General features: G+C 51.3%; 7 protein-coding genes across 7 annotated transcripts; all 7 read left to right on the top strand.

The window, feature by feature from the left end:
* Positions 1-150: 150 nt before the first annotated feature.
* On the top strand, positions 151-1,182 carry N7496_000681 (uncharacterized protein; the record flags this gene model as incomplete). The annotated part of the gene is made up of 2 exons (XM_056693612.1): positions 151-398; positions 459-1,182. 2 exons carry the CDS (start codon positions 151-153, stop codon positions 1,180-1,182), a joined length of 972 nt encoding a protein of 323 aa, XP_056560341.1.
* Positions 1,183-2,060: 878 nt separating this feature from the next.
* N7496_000680 (putative Patatin family phospholipase) lies at positions 2,061-4,542 on the top strand (the record flags this gene model as incomplete). Its single annotated transcript, XM_056693611.1, has 3 exons — positions 2,061-2,318; positions 2,407-3,251; positions 3,303-4,542. The coding sequence occupies 3 exons, from the start codon at positions 2,061-2,063 to the stop codon at positions 4,540-4,542; spliced, it is 2,343 nt and encodes a 780-aa protein (XP_056560340.1).
* Positions 4,543-7,116: 2,574 nt separating this feature from the next.
* Positions 7,117-7,791, top strand: N7496_000679 (uncharacterized protein; the record flags this gene model as incomplete). The annotated part of the gene is made up of 1 exon (XM_056693610.1): positions 7,117-7,791. The coding sequence occupies one exon, from the start codon at positions 7,117-7,119 to the stop codon at positions 7,789-7,791; it is 675 nt and encodes a 224-aa protein (XP_056560339.1).
* A 613-nt stretch (positions 7,792-8,404) lies between these two features.
* N7496_000678 (uncharacterized protein) lies at positions 8,405-8,769 on the top strand (the record flags this gene model as incomplete). The annotated part of the gene is made up of 2 exons (XM_056693609.1): positions 8,405-8,408; positions 8,498-8,769. 2 exons carry the CDS (start codon positions 8,405-8,407, stop codon positions 8,767-8,769), a joined length of 276 nt encoding a protein of 91 aa, XP_056560338.1.
* Positions 8,770-9,283: 514 nt separating this feature from the next.
* N7496_000677 (uncharacterized protein) lies at positions 9,284-10,198 on the top strand (the record flags this gene model as incomplete). Its single annotated transcript, XM_056693608.1, has 1 exon — positions 9,284-10,198. The coding sequence occupies one exon, from the start codon at positions 9,284-9,286 to the stop codon at positions 10,196-10,198; it is 915 nt and encodes a 304-aa protein (XP_056560337.1).
* Positions 10,199-10,852: 654 nt separating this feature from the next.
* Positions 10,853-12,234, top strand: N7496_000676 (uncharacterized protein; the record flags this gene model as incomplete). Its single annotated transcript, XM_056693607.1, has 4 exons — positions 10,853-10,891; positions 10,950-11,051; positions 11,108-11,251; positions 11,305-12,234. 4 exons carry the CDS (start codon positions 10,853-10,855, stop codon positions 12,232-12,234), a joined length of 1,215 nt encoding a protein of 404 aa, XP_056560336.1.
* Positions 12,235-12,689: 455 nt separating this feature from the next.
* On the top strand, positions 12,690-14,510 carry N7496_000675 (uncharacterized protein; the record flags this gene model as incomplete). The annotated part of the gene is made up of 2 exons (XM_056693606.1): positions 12,690-12,930; positions 13,717-14,510. 2 exons carry the CDS (start codon positions 12,690-12,692, stop codon positions 14,508-14,510), a joined length of 1,035 nt encoding a protein of 344 aa, XP_056560335.1.
* Positions 14,511-15,327: the final 817 nt, after the last annotated feature.

Raw genomic sequence — 15,327 nt, 5'->3', positions numbered from 1 at the left:
TGTAGTCCTGGCGGCGGGCATTGGGGCACGGGCGGGAAGGCTTCTCATCTGAGCATGCAGCTCCCACATCAACCTCACACCAGCTCTTTTCATGAACAACAAACCATCCGGTATTGACTTTTTCGGGGAGCGTGGAGGAATTTCTGAAACATGGACCTTCCTGCCCCGACATTCTCTTTTCACCTTCCCTCGGTCCATGATGATTGCCAGCTGGAATGTCGACTGTATCTCCCGCGCCAGCACCAAAATATAGAATCGGCATCAAACTCTTCCATTCGAGGTGCCATTGTCGCCCATCCTTACGCGCCGCTCGGTGGGTGCTATGATGATCCCATTGTAGCGTTTGTCGGTGGGGAGCTTTTACAAGCAGGGTATATCGTGGTGACATTCAACTTCCGGTACAACACTGCACTCCCGCCCAGGGTTGAAGATTCTCAAAGTGGCTGATATGACTACAGAGGAGCTGGAAGTTCTGAAGGGCGGACCAGCTGGACTGGGAAGCCCGAACTGGGAGACTATGTATCCGTGTATGGGTTCATGCTGAATTATCTACAAGAGTTGCATTCAACACTCGCATCCAGTCAGAATATCGCCCCCAGCGAGGCCATCCACCTCGTAATCGGTGGATATTCATTCGGGTCCCTAATCGCCTCGCATGTCCCAACCCTCGATGTCATGCTCGACCTATTCTGCAACGGCCCAACAACCCCGACAACACCGATCTACACGATTATCCAAGCAGCCCGAAAGATCGCTACGCAGTCCACACAGCATCTACCCCCAGCCAAGCAGAATCCGGAAACCAACCAGGCTGACCAACCCGCGCCCCGCGCGGCGACTACGATCTCCTACCTCCTCGTGTCACCGTTGCTGCCACCCGTGAGCCAGCTTCTGACTGCTTTCTCCGCCCTATCAGTAAACGTGGGGGGCAAAGCGTCAGCTCAGGCCCGACCCGCCGGTCGACCAACCGACCAGCTGAGTGCGCACCGGACGCTGGCGCTATTTGGGGATCAGGATACTTTTACGTCTGCCCGGAAATTGCAGCGGTGGTCAGCCGAGATAGGCCGCATGCCGCAGACCGGATTCCGGGGATGCGAGATTGAGGGCGCGGGGCATTTTTGGCGGGAGAATGGGGTGGAGACTCGGGCGAGACGGACTTTACAAGAATGGCTTCGATCTTGAGCGGTTGAGGAGGGGATGTGCGGAGTGTTTGGTGGCGAAACGGAGCGACTACAGTAGAATGATGGATGTTGTTGTATTGTATTGATGGGTTTGAACTACATGGTAAAAATAAAGATGACTACTATACTATAACTAGGTATCACTGTACATATTGACCGATATCGCTCATCCCACCATCCCCCATCCCACCATCCCCCATCCCACTGTTAAGCTACTTTGAGCGTGGCGCATAGCAAGCGTGTCTCACATGCAGAAACGCATGTGAGCCGCTGCCAGGCTCCAAGACTGTCCAGGGACGCGATGCCCCGCCGGGGACCCCGTCCAGATGATCGTAGTGGAGTAAGATCACCGGGATGGCAGGGTTAAAGTCAAGTCAAGGTATCTGCAGGATGTCAGCCAGATCATCGATCGAGGATCGATGCAGACATTGCATACGGGCCATGCAATAAAGTGAGAAGCTGAGCCAGAATAATAAAAGGGGGGCAACCAGAAATTAAAGTGGCTCGTCATAATTGATACCGAAAGTTAGTCTCCCAGTTAGTAGGTTAACACTAACTTAGTGTTCCCAGTCCGCAAAAAGTCATCGTCGGGCCGCTGGGGAAAAAGTTGGGGTTGGGTCATCCGGCGGGTTTCCATTGGCCCTCGTGACGTTTGTCCTCCTTCAGACCGCCAGAACTGGCTCTCTACACATACCCGTGGTCTTCTCTATTTCCTTATTCTCATTCTCATACTCACTCTTCTCTCATTCACCATCCTCGTCGGCATCCTCCCTCCCTTCGCAACTTAAGGTTATCCGAAGCGATCGCCCCCCTGTTCTCCGAGTGGGCCATAGACCCCGGCTGGATGGCTTGCTCCCGATGCACAGGCCTGCGATGTCGATGTTCGGCGACTCCACAATAGCCCATTCGCAATGCCATAAACGTGATTCGGATAGCCTGGTCTCCCTGCCTCCGCCGCCGCGTCGGTCCTTGCGCAAGGCCATCTCCATCCCGGCCGTCTCGTCGATCGTTAAGGATTCGTTGAATTGGGCTGGCGAGACCTTGCATACCTACCGCGATGGGCTCTCCACTGAGCAGCGCAGGCAGAAAGCAGATATTGAGGACCGGAAGCAAATACTATACCTGAAAATCAAGAATGTGAGTCAAAAATGAGGGCGGCTGACCGTGTCCCTGACGGGCAGTCGCATCTGTAGAGTGACCCGGCTGATCGCGACTTGCGTAACAGGCCGTGTCGTACGAGGAGTGGTGTACATGCGCCAATGAATTGGACGTGTTGGAGGACAATGTATCTTGGAAGCGCACCATCGAATGCTCAGAGTACCACCCGGAGTTGGTCCAGGAACGGTTGCGACAGCTGGAGGAGGCGCGCATTAGCTGCGACGTGAGTCGCATGCTGTATCTTGTTCGCACCGCCCTTAGTCGCGACCTGGGGAAGATGAGCAACTCGTCCTTATATCGACATTCGCATACTGGGACAAAAGATTTGATCGATCGGTATATCACGACTGCGCTCGAGACCATCAATACATTGGTAGATCTGTCAGTACATAATCGCTGCGATGGGTTGGAGCTCAAGTACATACTGGACCAGCTGCTGGCAGCGCGACAGGCATTTGGCCGAAGTGCGCTTCTATTCTCGGGAGGTGCCACGTTTGGCATGAACCACATTGGGGTTCTCAAGGCCCTCTATGAATCGAAGCTCATCCCGCGCATCATCTCTGGAGCCTCGGCAGGTAGTATCGTGTGTGCGGTATTTTGTACCCGCACCGATGATGAACTGCCAGCCCTGCTGGAGACCTATGCGCATGGAGACTTTGCAGTCTTCAACGAGCAAGGCCAAGAAGAGAACATTTTCCAGAAGACGGCACGATTTTTGAAGTTTGGATCCTTCCTGGACATAACTCATTTGGCAAATACGATGCAGGCATGGCTGGGAGACATGACATTTCAAGAGGCGTATAACCGAACTCGCAGGATTTTGAATATCTGCGTGTCGAGTGCCGGCATGTATGAGCTACCTCGGCTGCTCAATTACATCTCTGCACCCAACGTATTGATCTGGTCGGCAGTGTAAGTCCTTGTCTTCTGTATCCCTGTGAACCACTTCTAATGTATCTGCAGAGCGGTGTCTTGCTCCGTGCCATTGGTCTTCAGGCCGTTCACCCTCATGGCCAAAGACCCGTTGACAGGAGAGGCGACTCCTTGGAATGACCTTCACAAGCAGTATATCGATGGCTCGGTGGATGGCGATCTTCCCATGACACGACTATCAGAAATGTTCAACGTCAATCACTTCATCGTCTCCCAAGTCAACCCACACGTTGCACCTTTCTTACCAAAAGAAGATGGCCCAACAAACCACCCCGAGCTGGGCTCATCTTTCATTCCTCGCTGGATGAATACAATGACTCACCTTGCGAAAGACGAGGTCCTTCACCGAATGACTGTCCTCTCAGAACTTGGGGTCTTCCCCACCTCCATGACTAAAGCTGCTTCAATCATGAACCAGAAATACAGCGGCGACATCAACATCTACCCGGAATTGATCTCATCAAACTTCCCACGGATCCTTGAAAATCCAACAACCGAATTCATGCTGCAGGCTTGTTTGAGTGGAGAACGCGCGACATGGCCCCGGTTAAGCCGGATTAGGAATGCCTGTGCCATTGAATTGGCACTCGATCGCGCCGTTCAGCAGATGCGAGCGCGGGTCGCCTTGAGTCCTGGCCAATTGGAGTTACGCATGCCAGGCTCCCTTCATCATTCCACAGAGTCTATAGAAAGCGGTATGGGACGAGGGCGTATCCGAAACCGCCGGCGCGGCTCACACAGTCATGAACTGGAAAGGAGACGCTCGAGAGCCCTTTCCCGCAGCATTACTGTCCAGGGACTGCGAAAAGCACGCAGTACCCTTTCCCTCGAACACCCATCCTTCACCACATCGAATGATCTTGTCTCCGTCCCAACCCGGCCAAAGGCCCACCGCCGTCGATCGTCCATGACCTTCGGCACGGGTGTCTTCTCAATTGAATCCGACAGCGACGATGAAGATGATTTTGTTGCATCCCACTCTATCAACGCTCGGAAATCTCATCACCGAGGCTCTTGGGATTTCTCTTCACACGCAGATGAATTGAATCATGGCATGCATAGTCCTGTCCGATCTCGGCGATCTTCATTCTCGTCGGGAAGACGGCAACGCTCTGGTTCAGACCATCGAGGTTCACCAAAACAGGTCTATGCTGCTTCGGCTAGAGAGATCTCCATGGCCTTGTCGCCCTCGTCTCGTCATTTGCTTAGTATGACGCCGACGGTGCATCCGACTTCTCCTGACTCGTTCACCCACAAAGCACGGTCATGAACGCAGTCAGAGAGGAGCGGAATTTTCAACTAGAGTTCCGCCAATATGAGAGTAGTCTGCGAGACGGTCTCTCCTCGTCCAGTGGGCCACTCTCGGAAGGGAAGTCGCTTCCCGCGGAACAAGAACAATACCCATTTCATACATTTCCGATTTTCCTATCTACCTGTTCACCATACCCTACCCCGTATATTCTATCTACTACACTGGTTTTGATATTATTGCACGATATCATTGTCTTTCGGAATTGTCCATTGTCTAGACCGGCTCGGCGCTATGCCTTTCGGGAGAAAATTTAGGTTTTTTTAACCTTTTAACTCTTTTTTAGGGGCTTGAACTGGGGTTAGATAGAGCTGGGATCTCATTGTCACCAATCTATAACAGGCGTGTGGCGGTTTCATGTTGATATACTGCAGATGAGGCTGCGTGGACGTGAAGATAAATGCATTCGATACATTACAGTGGCTGCAAAGATACAATTGGTGTTAGGGGGACAGTACTGTACCTACTTGTACACTTTGAGACTAACAATCGCAAGGTTCCTAGCTTTCTATTCCAAGTTTGATTTGTAGGAGGGGGATGGGCGGGATTTGATCGGCGCTCCCATTGCAGTTAAGAATACGGAGAACGAATCTCCGCGCTTGGCGTGACTGATCCTTTCTTGTCGCAAGTGCCGAGACAGACTCAGCCAACATTGCTGTGAGTGCCTTACCTGTGATATCAAGGGAGCTTGAAAGTCCGAGGCGGCAGTCTAGATGGGCAATGCGTGGGAGCCATGACTAGGTGTCCATCCTGGTTCTTGTTGTGAGTACCCCTTAAGACGGGGAATTGTCGGCGGGGATTAGAAAGGGCTATGTGTACAGCGTCATCGGCTGAACGATTCCTTTCTCCTTCTTCCGTCACTCTTCAATGACTATCGCTGCTGCCCCCCTCAGAAGAAAGGTGGACCGTCGATCCCTGAAGTCATGGCTCCACCAAGCAGGCTAAAAGGCACCTTGATCCAGTTTAGACTGCCAGGTCCCGCCCACACTAAACCGCAAACAACTCAGGGCTGACGACGACGCAGTGGACTCGACTCAACTTTACTCACTCAGAAACCCTGCAGCGGAAGAAGTAGGCCTGGACTGTGCACTTGCCGTCTCGCCCTCATCTTGAAACACTTCTTGCTGCGACCAGTGTTCCATACGTTCTGGACCGTGGTGCCTGAATCACCAAGGACATTCCGCAACATGAAGATAATATTCGCAAAATTTGCCAGACAGAGGGCTTCTCGCGACAGTAGAAGGGTCTACGTCGTGATACATGACTACAAGAACATGGCACTGAATTATTCTGCCCGTTGAACAACCGTTCAACCTCCGAAACCACAATCCAGCCGAGCTGGCCCACTTGCCGATCGAATGCTGGCCATTGGCTAGACGTTTATCAATCAGTAGGGATCGTCCATCGTTCCCTTTACTGAAAGGGGCAAGAACAACATGGGAAACAAAAAGGAGTCCACTTGGTCCAACCCCCCAGCCCACAAGAACCACCATTCTGATACATGCCCTGTATCAGCTACGCTTGATACCCGCCATGTGGCAAACAGATACGGCGAGAAGAGGCAAGCTACACTGATTATTCAGCAACAGGGATCGTGCAGGATGTCCCAAACCATCGTTAAACCTTGTTGACACCTCAAATATTCGGATATGCCGACAGATGCACTGGAAATTAAGCCAAGAATACGTTACTAACGAAATTGAGTCTGCGGGCAGGCATCTTCTACGTCTCGGAATTAAGCTTCCCGGTCATATTTCCTAGATTCGTTGGTATCCCTCGCCGGTCTATCAAAGCCGTTGATCCACTTCTTAGAGCTGACAGGGTCATCTCGAAGTGTTGAGCATGCTGATAGATCAGACCACCACGGGGTTCTGATATACACGGAGCAGGATCGTCGCACTATTGTTTGGGTCTTCTGGATACCCTACCCTTCCAAGCCGTCCAAGCTTGAAGCGAATGTCGATACTTACCCCGTTGTGTCCCTGCAGAGCCACTTTTCTCCGAACCTCTCTAGTACCACTGTGAGCTGGCTAGTAGGTAGCATGCTCTCCACTTGTCAGTGGAAAATGTCGCAGCCCTGAACTTGGATTGCCGAGTTTATGGAAACGTCCCTGTGCTTGACAGTCCTGGCCCAAGCTATCCCATTATGGATCCGGTCTGAGGACCCCCATCCCGTCCCTCAGTTCTGGCTGAGATCGACAATCCCGCCTTCAAGATTGTTCCACTCATAGATTATGGCCCAGCCTGGACGGTGCTGAGTTCCTGAGATCCTTTTCCGACCACGGAGTGCTTTATCATGGAAGAGATGTGGAGGGATGGACCCAGCAGCCCGGAGCCAAGATGGCTGGTGCGTTTTGGGCCTTTGGGCAATCCTATAAAGATATCCCCAATCCACCGTGTCGTTCTGTCTCCGGCCTTGTTTATTTGTACTATCAAGATTCCCCAATAGAGTGTGGTCGCCATTTTGAATACCGTCCACTCCTTTCTCAATCGCACCGCTTAAATCCGTCTACTCTCCCTTCACACAACAACACAATGAAGTTCACCAGCTTCGCCGCTATGGGCTTGATGGGCTGTGCCCTCGCCCTGCCCCATGGCCCTCACCATGGTGACTCTCAGCCAAATGACCACCCCACGCCTACCGGCTCTCCTCCCACCGGTTTCCCGACTCCTTCGGGTCTGTCTAGCACCGACGACTTCGACAAGCGTCAGTTCGGTTCCTCCCCAGAGCCCTCTGGTGACTTCGGCTTCCACAACGGCCCTCCTCCTTCCGGCACTCCTTCAGCCTTCCCAGAGCCCTCTGGTAGCTTCGGCGGTTTCGAGCGTCGCCAGGACTTTGGAATCCCTAGCGGCTTGCCCTCCTTCTCTATTCCCTCTGGCGTCCCCACCGGTCTGCCATCTGGCTTCCCCGGCTTCGGTGGCTTTGAAGGACTCGGCAAGCGTCAGTTTGCTGAGACTAGTGGTCCTGCTCCCTCGGGCCCCGCCCCCTCTGTTACCCCTACTGGCTTCCCCCAGCCCAGTGGTAGCTTCCCCAGTGCTTCAGGTGTTCCAGTCGGCTTCCCGCCGTCTGGACATTCTTTCGCTGAGCGTGACCATGGACACGATTCTTTCCCTAAGCCTAGTCGCCCTGCCCCGTCGGGTCCTGCTCATTCGGGCCCACCTCCCTCTGGGTCCGCTCCCTCAGGCCCTGTCCCAACTGGTCGCGTTTAAGGGATATTAGCTCATTACGTCTTGATTGAAGGACTCTCGGCGACGAGTTGACCTACAGAGACTTGATAGGGAAGAAGAATAGAGGGAGTACTACACAGTTCTGATGACCATGAGACATGTACATGGGAACTCAAACCAGGCCCAGTCAGCAGACTGTCTTGCCATTTTCTGCTTCTTGGGGCTTGAATGTACGATCTACGGATATGGGAGAGGAAAGTCTGAAAGTACAAGAGCTGGTAGGCAGTATATTTAGCCTTAATTGTTTATTGTGCTTCAGTCATGCTCAGGTTCAATACAAATTGTCAGCATGCCAATATACACTCGTTTGACTTCCATTGGCACCAGAGTCTTTCCCTTGTCCTCGAGTATACCGAATCTATCTCGGCCGGTCGGTCTTCCGCGGAGTTACCAATTGACATTGACATTGTACAAATGCCCGGCCGAGAACTAAGTTATCGCGCGCTACACTGCAGGAGTACTACATAAGGGACTAATTATGCAGCAAAAGGCATGCTGACTTAAGTCCCTAACTGGGATAAATTTCTAAAAATATTCCGCTAATTTGGCTGCATTAAAGCAGGGTAGGTTTAGGAGGGAGGGTTACACGACCAGGATGAGTAAATTGCCACTAATTAACTTCTATTTTTGGGCAGCTTACCTCTTAGCCAAGTTAGCTTACAGTCTTACAGAAAGTGTGCTAATTTAGGGAACGCCGTGTGTCCCCCTCAGTCCGTCAGCCCGGCCGATCTCTCCGCACTCCTGCAGCTGTCCCGGCGCCAATTCCTTCCTTCCATTGGCTTCATCCACTACCCGGCTGCATTGGTGCTGCGCTTCCCGCAGCTCGTGCAGCTCTCCCGATGCTTCACGTCATGCACGTCGGACGGACTAAGAGATGCACGGTTTGGCGATCAAGCTTTATATCTGGGCGCCTCCCGTTATGCTCATGAAGCTCAGACGAATCCTGCGCTGGCCTGGTAGCCTTGCCTATTGTTCGGTCCTGGCTGGTATCAGGAGAGAGGAATCTCTGGGATTTTTTACGCGGTCGCCACTCCGTTTGACTGTCTCGTGCCTTGTTTTTCCTTGCTCATCTACAGCTGAGCTGTATCGGGGTGGCCACGGTTATTGGTCGCTGACCCCTCCACACACCCTCGAGACCCTTGTTCGCCTCGATTCTGCTCTCGTCCAATCCGAGCGGGCCTTGCTCGTTTGTGTTGGTTGGTCTTGTGCCCTACATGCAAGCCATCGGCAGATCGCTTGACGTGAAAAAAGCCCAGGATCTATCCGTTCCTCAGCCTTGGTGGTTTTTGGAGGTACCAGTTTGCGTCAGCGCAGCCGGGGGTTGTGCCGCATTACTAGAAGAGATACGTTCGCACTTCTAGAGATTCTGACCGAGTTGGATTCCTCTGTCTTTGAATTCTACCCCGCTACAATCGAATGTCCGCTGTCACCCCCACCCACAGTCTTGTACACCACCGGGAATTCTATAGTCAGCATGGCGGGTATTGTCAATAAGCCTCTAAGCATTTTCCGCCGCCCAGAATCCCCCAAGCCTCTCCACAATAGATGGGGAGACGTGGATATCTCGGTGCCCACAGATGGCTCATGGAACCAATATGATAACCCTCATCGACCACCCCCAGAGAGACAGTCCTATGGGCCTGGGTTCGTACCGGATTGTTCACCGTCAGAACGAGTCCACGGCACCGCAGGCAGCAATGCTACGAGAGAAAGCGTGCTGCGGAGCGGGGACGCTGACGAAGACAACAAAAGTACCGCAACAAATCGAACCTCGATCATGTCTCTATCGAGGCAAAACTCGCTTTCCCTTGGAGGGTTACGACCTTCAAGACTTTCTGTTCGGCTAGCATCTCGGCCGAAGCACCTAAGAGGCGAATCGTCCCTGGACAGAGCAAGCCACGATGTCGAGCACAAGAAGGCGGAGTTTGCCTACAAACCAATCCACCAAGACTACCCTGCCGAGATATCTGACAAGGGTGAGCGATCAACCCACCGCTATCGCTACATCCCCACAAATGGACGATATCTTGAGGATATCCCTTCCCCTCGAAGTCCACGGAGCCAATCAGCCACATCCTTCCGTGGCTTACATACTCGTCGAGACTCATTCTCCGAGTCACCAGAAAATCAGGAACGAGAACGTGGCCGTGACCAGACGAGGCTCAATTCGCGACTGAGTTACTACCCAGACGATGACCGCCAAAGTGTGCGGTCTAGTATCGCCGGTAGCTCTGATAGTTCTGGGTCTGGGTCTGGGTCTAGAATGAGCTTTGCATTACCGCCGAGACGTAGGACTTCGCCATTTGTTGCGGCTGATCGGAAGAGGTCGTCGTCCCTGAGACCGATGACTTTGGCAATGGTACCTGATCCGGAGGACCTTTATGAATGATGGATAATTGATTTCAACAATTAATGACCTGGTTTGGGCAGAGTTTCCTTATGCGATCTCAAGGCTGCTTAATCATTACGCGGAGTTTATAATTGGCATTCAAGGCGTTTGGAACATGGATGGTGTTGGCGGTATATCTTACATTATTATCTACGACAGAATGCAACCAATATTTCTTTCATACTATGCAGTATAAAAGTATTCAAATCGTAGATAAGCTAATAAGAGCGCTATCAAAAGATATACTACCGCCGTTTCTCAGCTGTAAGACGGAGTCGAATGCAAACATGCTTGGCAGTTGACGTCAGTCTGATTCATGTCCCAGCTGTGAACTTAAATCGAAGAGTAATTTTACAATTCTATGCCAAAGTCAATTGGTGGGCTGTAACTCCATATGCGCTATAAGTTTGTCAAAAGAGGATATGTTCTTGTACCCGCCGCCTTTTTGACGGAAAGATCTATCCCGAGCTTGCTCACGATGACGGCATTGACGGGGTCTATTGAAGATACATTGCTAGAACCTGCTTTCTTTTTTGTATTCTACAACATAATCAAAATCGATTTTTCAATTCAAGACAGTTTCGATTTTGCCCTCGGCGACTACACATTGCACTTCGTTCACCGTTACTCTACATTAACACTTTTACATTGATCATGGCTGACGTGGTAGTCCAATTACGGTGTGGTGTCAAGGTATGATGATTTTCATTGGAATTGAGTTCTGGGCTCAGTGCTGACCTTGATTATGCAGAATGACGACTGGGGAAAGAAAGGAAAACAGTCGATCGTGGCTCAACTATGGTCTAAAACGCCCGGATGTGATGCAATCGATGAGTCCAAGCACTACTCTGAGGTAGGTTTCGCTGTCCATAGTTCATGATAGAATAAGAAGGCTGATAAACATTATAGATGTGGATGGGCACTTATCCATCGAATCCATCCTACTTATTGTCCTCGGGAGAACATCTGGGGTGTTACCTGAAAAATAACCCGCAACTGGTGGGCAAGTCCGTACTGGACCGATTTGGACCTGAGATCCCATTCTTGCCCAAGGTAAGGACACAGAATTCTAGACGAAAACTAATTTCAACTAACAAGCTGTCTAGATCCTCTCCTTCTCCAAAGCACTTCCCCTTCAGATCCACCCAGACCTAAAGCTCGCCGCGAAATTGCACAAGCAAGACCCAAAGAAATACGGCGACACCAACCACAAGCCCGAGATTGCAGTAGCCCTCTCCAAATTCGAGCTCTTCGCCGGCTGGAAACCACTCAAAGATATCCAGGCCCTCTTCAAACTAAAGCCCCTAGAATCATTCATGCCCGATAAATCAACCACCTTCGACGACGAGACTCTACGAAAAGTATGCATGTCTCTACTCAGCGCCCCTCCCACCGAAGTCTCCACCACAATCAAAGAACTCCAAAGCCTCCCAGAGTCCCAATTCGGCACAGAGCCCTATATACCAGGTCTACTGGACCGTCTGAACAAACAATACACCGACACGGACAATGGCAACCTCGTCGCTGCCCTGTTAATGAACTACATCACCCTGGGCCCGGGCGACTCCGTCTTCGTGCCCGCGGATAGTATCCACGCCTACTTGGAAGGCGACATTGTCGAATGCATGGCCCGATCAGACAACGTCATCAACACGGGTTTTTGTCCCGTCGCCATGCGCGACTCTGTCGAGCTATTCGGTCAAGCGCTAACGTTTGTCCCGCATGATGTCCAGGGGGCGCTGTTACCCCGGCGCAAGAGTGATAAGGGGATGCAGGGCCGGACGGATGTGTATGCGCCGCCGATTAGTGAGTTTTCGGTGCTTGTGACGACGCTTGGGGCTGGGGAGACGGAGACGCATAAGGCGATTTTGGGTCCGAGTTTGTTGATCGTTACTAAGGGGTGTGGGGAGATGAAGGTTCCTGGGGATAGGACGGTGGAGTTGAAGGAGGGGTTTGTTTTCTTTGTTGGGCAGGGGGTTGCGTTGGATTTTGGGACGGAGAAGGGGTTGGCGGTTTACCGCGCGTATGCGGAGTAGGAGGAGGGGGTTTGAAATTTACTGTATGCTATGGTTTTTGATAGGGGTTTGGACAGTGATAGATGGATTCAAGGTAGCAGGGACTGCCGTCTTGGTCTCGTTCTTGTTTGGCTTGTGGCGTGTTGTAGAAGGGTTAGATCCATGAAGTACTAGACAACGGGGGTTAAGGTACGTTGGAAAAATTAAGATATTACAGCCGAATTCACCGTTCAATTTAATACATAGCAACCACTGGCAACTAATAAATCTACACTATAGTAGTAACCATCTCTATAGTCCACCGACACTCTATCGTCTCCTTCCGATAAGAGCCAAGGACGGATGCAAGCCAAACAAAGGTTGATTGCCGATCTCTTCTGCATTTGAAATCAAATAGTACAAAGTACATATTATCCAGTACACAATTCATCAAAGAATGCCCAACTGTTGGTATTAGTGTTGGTTTCTTTAAAATAATGATTTGCCCGTTCCTCAAAGGCGCTTATGACCAGCCACTCACAGGCCCGTCGGAGTGTTGGTTCTGCAAGGCGCATCAATGTGATTCGACCTGCTGCAGCTCGGGCGCTTTCTCTTTCCCATTCTCATTTCCTCTCGGTTCTGGCCAGGGCCTCGAAAAAGCTAAGCGGACTAGTGTAATGCACTTAGCTGCGAGCGATGAGCTGGCACCCCATCTGGACGAATTGTGGGCTAATTATGGTACATTATGGGCCCTTGGGGACTTTCGGCTTTCACGATTCTATCTATAGTCCATTAATTAGATTGAATCGATACTATCTTTACCTCTAATTCCCGGGCTAACTCTGTTAAACTTTGCTATCTTTACCGTTTGAGCGGGGTTAAGTCGACTCGTCTCAAAATATCTCACCTGAAACAGGGTCCCTGTGTCAGGATCAAAGCTTCGCGCTTGAAGGAGGCTCTACTGAAAGAGCGCCTTGCGGGCTTACAAAGGCTTATAAGACTTAGAGGTGCGCTGGGAATCTGATATTCTACTCTTCGTCTCCGAAGGGGTTTGGGGTTTCAACCTTTCTTGGTCCACTATATCGGGGCCCAACTCGAGTCAAGTCCTGGTGGACATGGAGATTCGAACGATTTCGTATTAATTTTCTTTTTGGGACTTTTACCTTGAGTCTCCGAATTCCCGCCCCCCGGTAGCCAACTGTGACTACCATCTGCATTGAACTGGTCCACTAGCTTCATTTTCCTTTTGGGAGGGGTTTATTGTATATTGATTTTGGGTTGTCGCCCTCGACTCGCCAACGGACCGGGATATGAGTGAAAGTTCCGACTCTCATCACACGATCTGCCGACCAACGTCTCCTCCAGAAGGACTCTAATTGGGCGTGTTTGCTGCGAGAATCTCAAATCCTTGCCAGTAGGTTCGCCCGCAGATTGAATCTAGCGGCCAGGGGTGCATTTAGGGGGGGGGGGAAGGTCGAGGTACAAGAAGTCAATCACGCTAACCATCGCAACCCAACCCCACAGTGACGGGCGGTCTTTTACACCTCTTCTCTCGCAAGGAGAGAGCGAAGCGAAAGCAACAGTCCCAGCAAGCCGAGCAACTAGCGCCGCTCCAAGTGCCTCCAGCGTATAAATCGGACTTTTATGAACCGCTGAATGGGCCCCGCTCTGCATATCCCCGGCCGCTATCCTCCTTCGCTCCGGAGTTCAGTCGCCAGGCCCACTCCTCGGCCCAGAATCAGCACCATAATGTCCATGGGGGTTACTATCCCCACCAGTCTGGCAGTACCAGTCATGCCAATCAATACGGTCAATATAGCCACCAGCAACAAGCATACCAATATCACAATCAGATCCCGCAGTACCACCACCAACAACTCCCACGCGCATCCTTCGATGTACCTCGATACCCGGCCCTCCCAACCTACGACCCATCCAAGTACCAACCCATTCAACCATCCCTGACACCTACCGCCGATCGATTCGCCTTCCACTACCCTAATGCCAGGGGTCAAACCTCCCGTCTGAGCGAGGTACACTATAATGATTCGCGACCCTCGTCGATCTACGTTCCGCCCCAAGCAGCTCCGGACTTATCCTCCGCACCACCAATGCCCCAGCGGAGAATGGCCGCGCACGCTCGAACTCAGTCTATCATCCCATCTTCCGGCGCTTCGGCCGGACAGGGCTCGTCCAGATCGGGGGATGGGAGGGAGCGGAGTGTCTCTGAACCAATGCCCGCGGGTGATGGACAGGGGAGTCGGGGGCCACGACGCCCTAAACCGGTGCTTTCACGGCTGATTACCAACTTCGGCTAAAGAGGGGATGGGAAGAAAAGAGAAAAAAAAGAGAGAGAAAAGAGAAGGGGATTGCTTGAATTATTGGAAGATCTTTTTCTTTTTTTTCGGGGTTCTTTTTTTCCTCGTTTTATTATTTTTTTTTTCTTATTGATCCTTGTGAAAGGATGAGGATTGAGCTTGGCTGCTTGAGGCAGCTTCTCGATTCGGTTATGACTGTGATGAACAGCGAGGCGCACGGCGTTTTCTTTTAGGCCGTTGGCTTAATGAACTAGTTGGTCAGGAATTTTGAATTAAATTCTCTTGACTGGACATCAAGATAGGAAAATTAAGAAATGATTTGGAATGTCCGAGGAACTGTCTTTCGTAGGCGCGGAATAAAGTCAACGCGATGTAACCTGTATACTTCCTAAAATTTATAGTTTTGCTCGATCTCCGAGAGATTTCCGTGCTTGTGTAGACAGAACTCAAAAATGAATGAAAAAAATGAAAAAAAAATCTATACTATGAATGTGAATATTCTATGGGAATGATTCCCCGTGACAAATCCCCTCTCATATCGTAGTGGAGCACGAAGCCAACGGAGATCGAGACTCGGCGTGGCCTGTGCCTTCCCGTCGATCTTGCGCGGTCAAACTTGTCTCTCCAATCCAGGAATCACGGCCCCGATTAATCATTATTCACCGGTGGGGTTTGGTGGCTGAACCGCTCGCAGAGTGCCTTGCCCCGCTTTGTCTCTGCTATGATCCCCGTGCTTGTCTTTCTGCTCCAGTACTACTGTACTACTGTACAGACTACTGCTAACTGCTGTCTCTGGCGCCTACAGATAAGCTCGGGG

The sequence above is a fragment of the Penicillium cataractarum genome (assembly GCF_028827025.1).
Source record: "Penicillium cataractarum strain IBT 29864 chromosome Unknown utg000001l, whole genome shotgun sequence".
NCBI classification, from domain to species: Eukaryota; Fungi; Ascomycota; class Eurotiomycetes; order Eurotiales; family Aspergillaceae; genus Penicillium; species Penicillium cataractarum.
The sequence above is the reverse complement of the archived record's forward strand: the minus strand, read 5'-3'. Positions and strand labels throughout refer to the sequence as shown.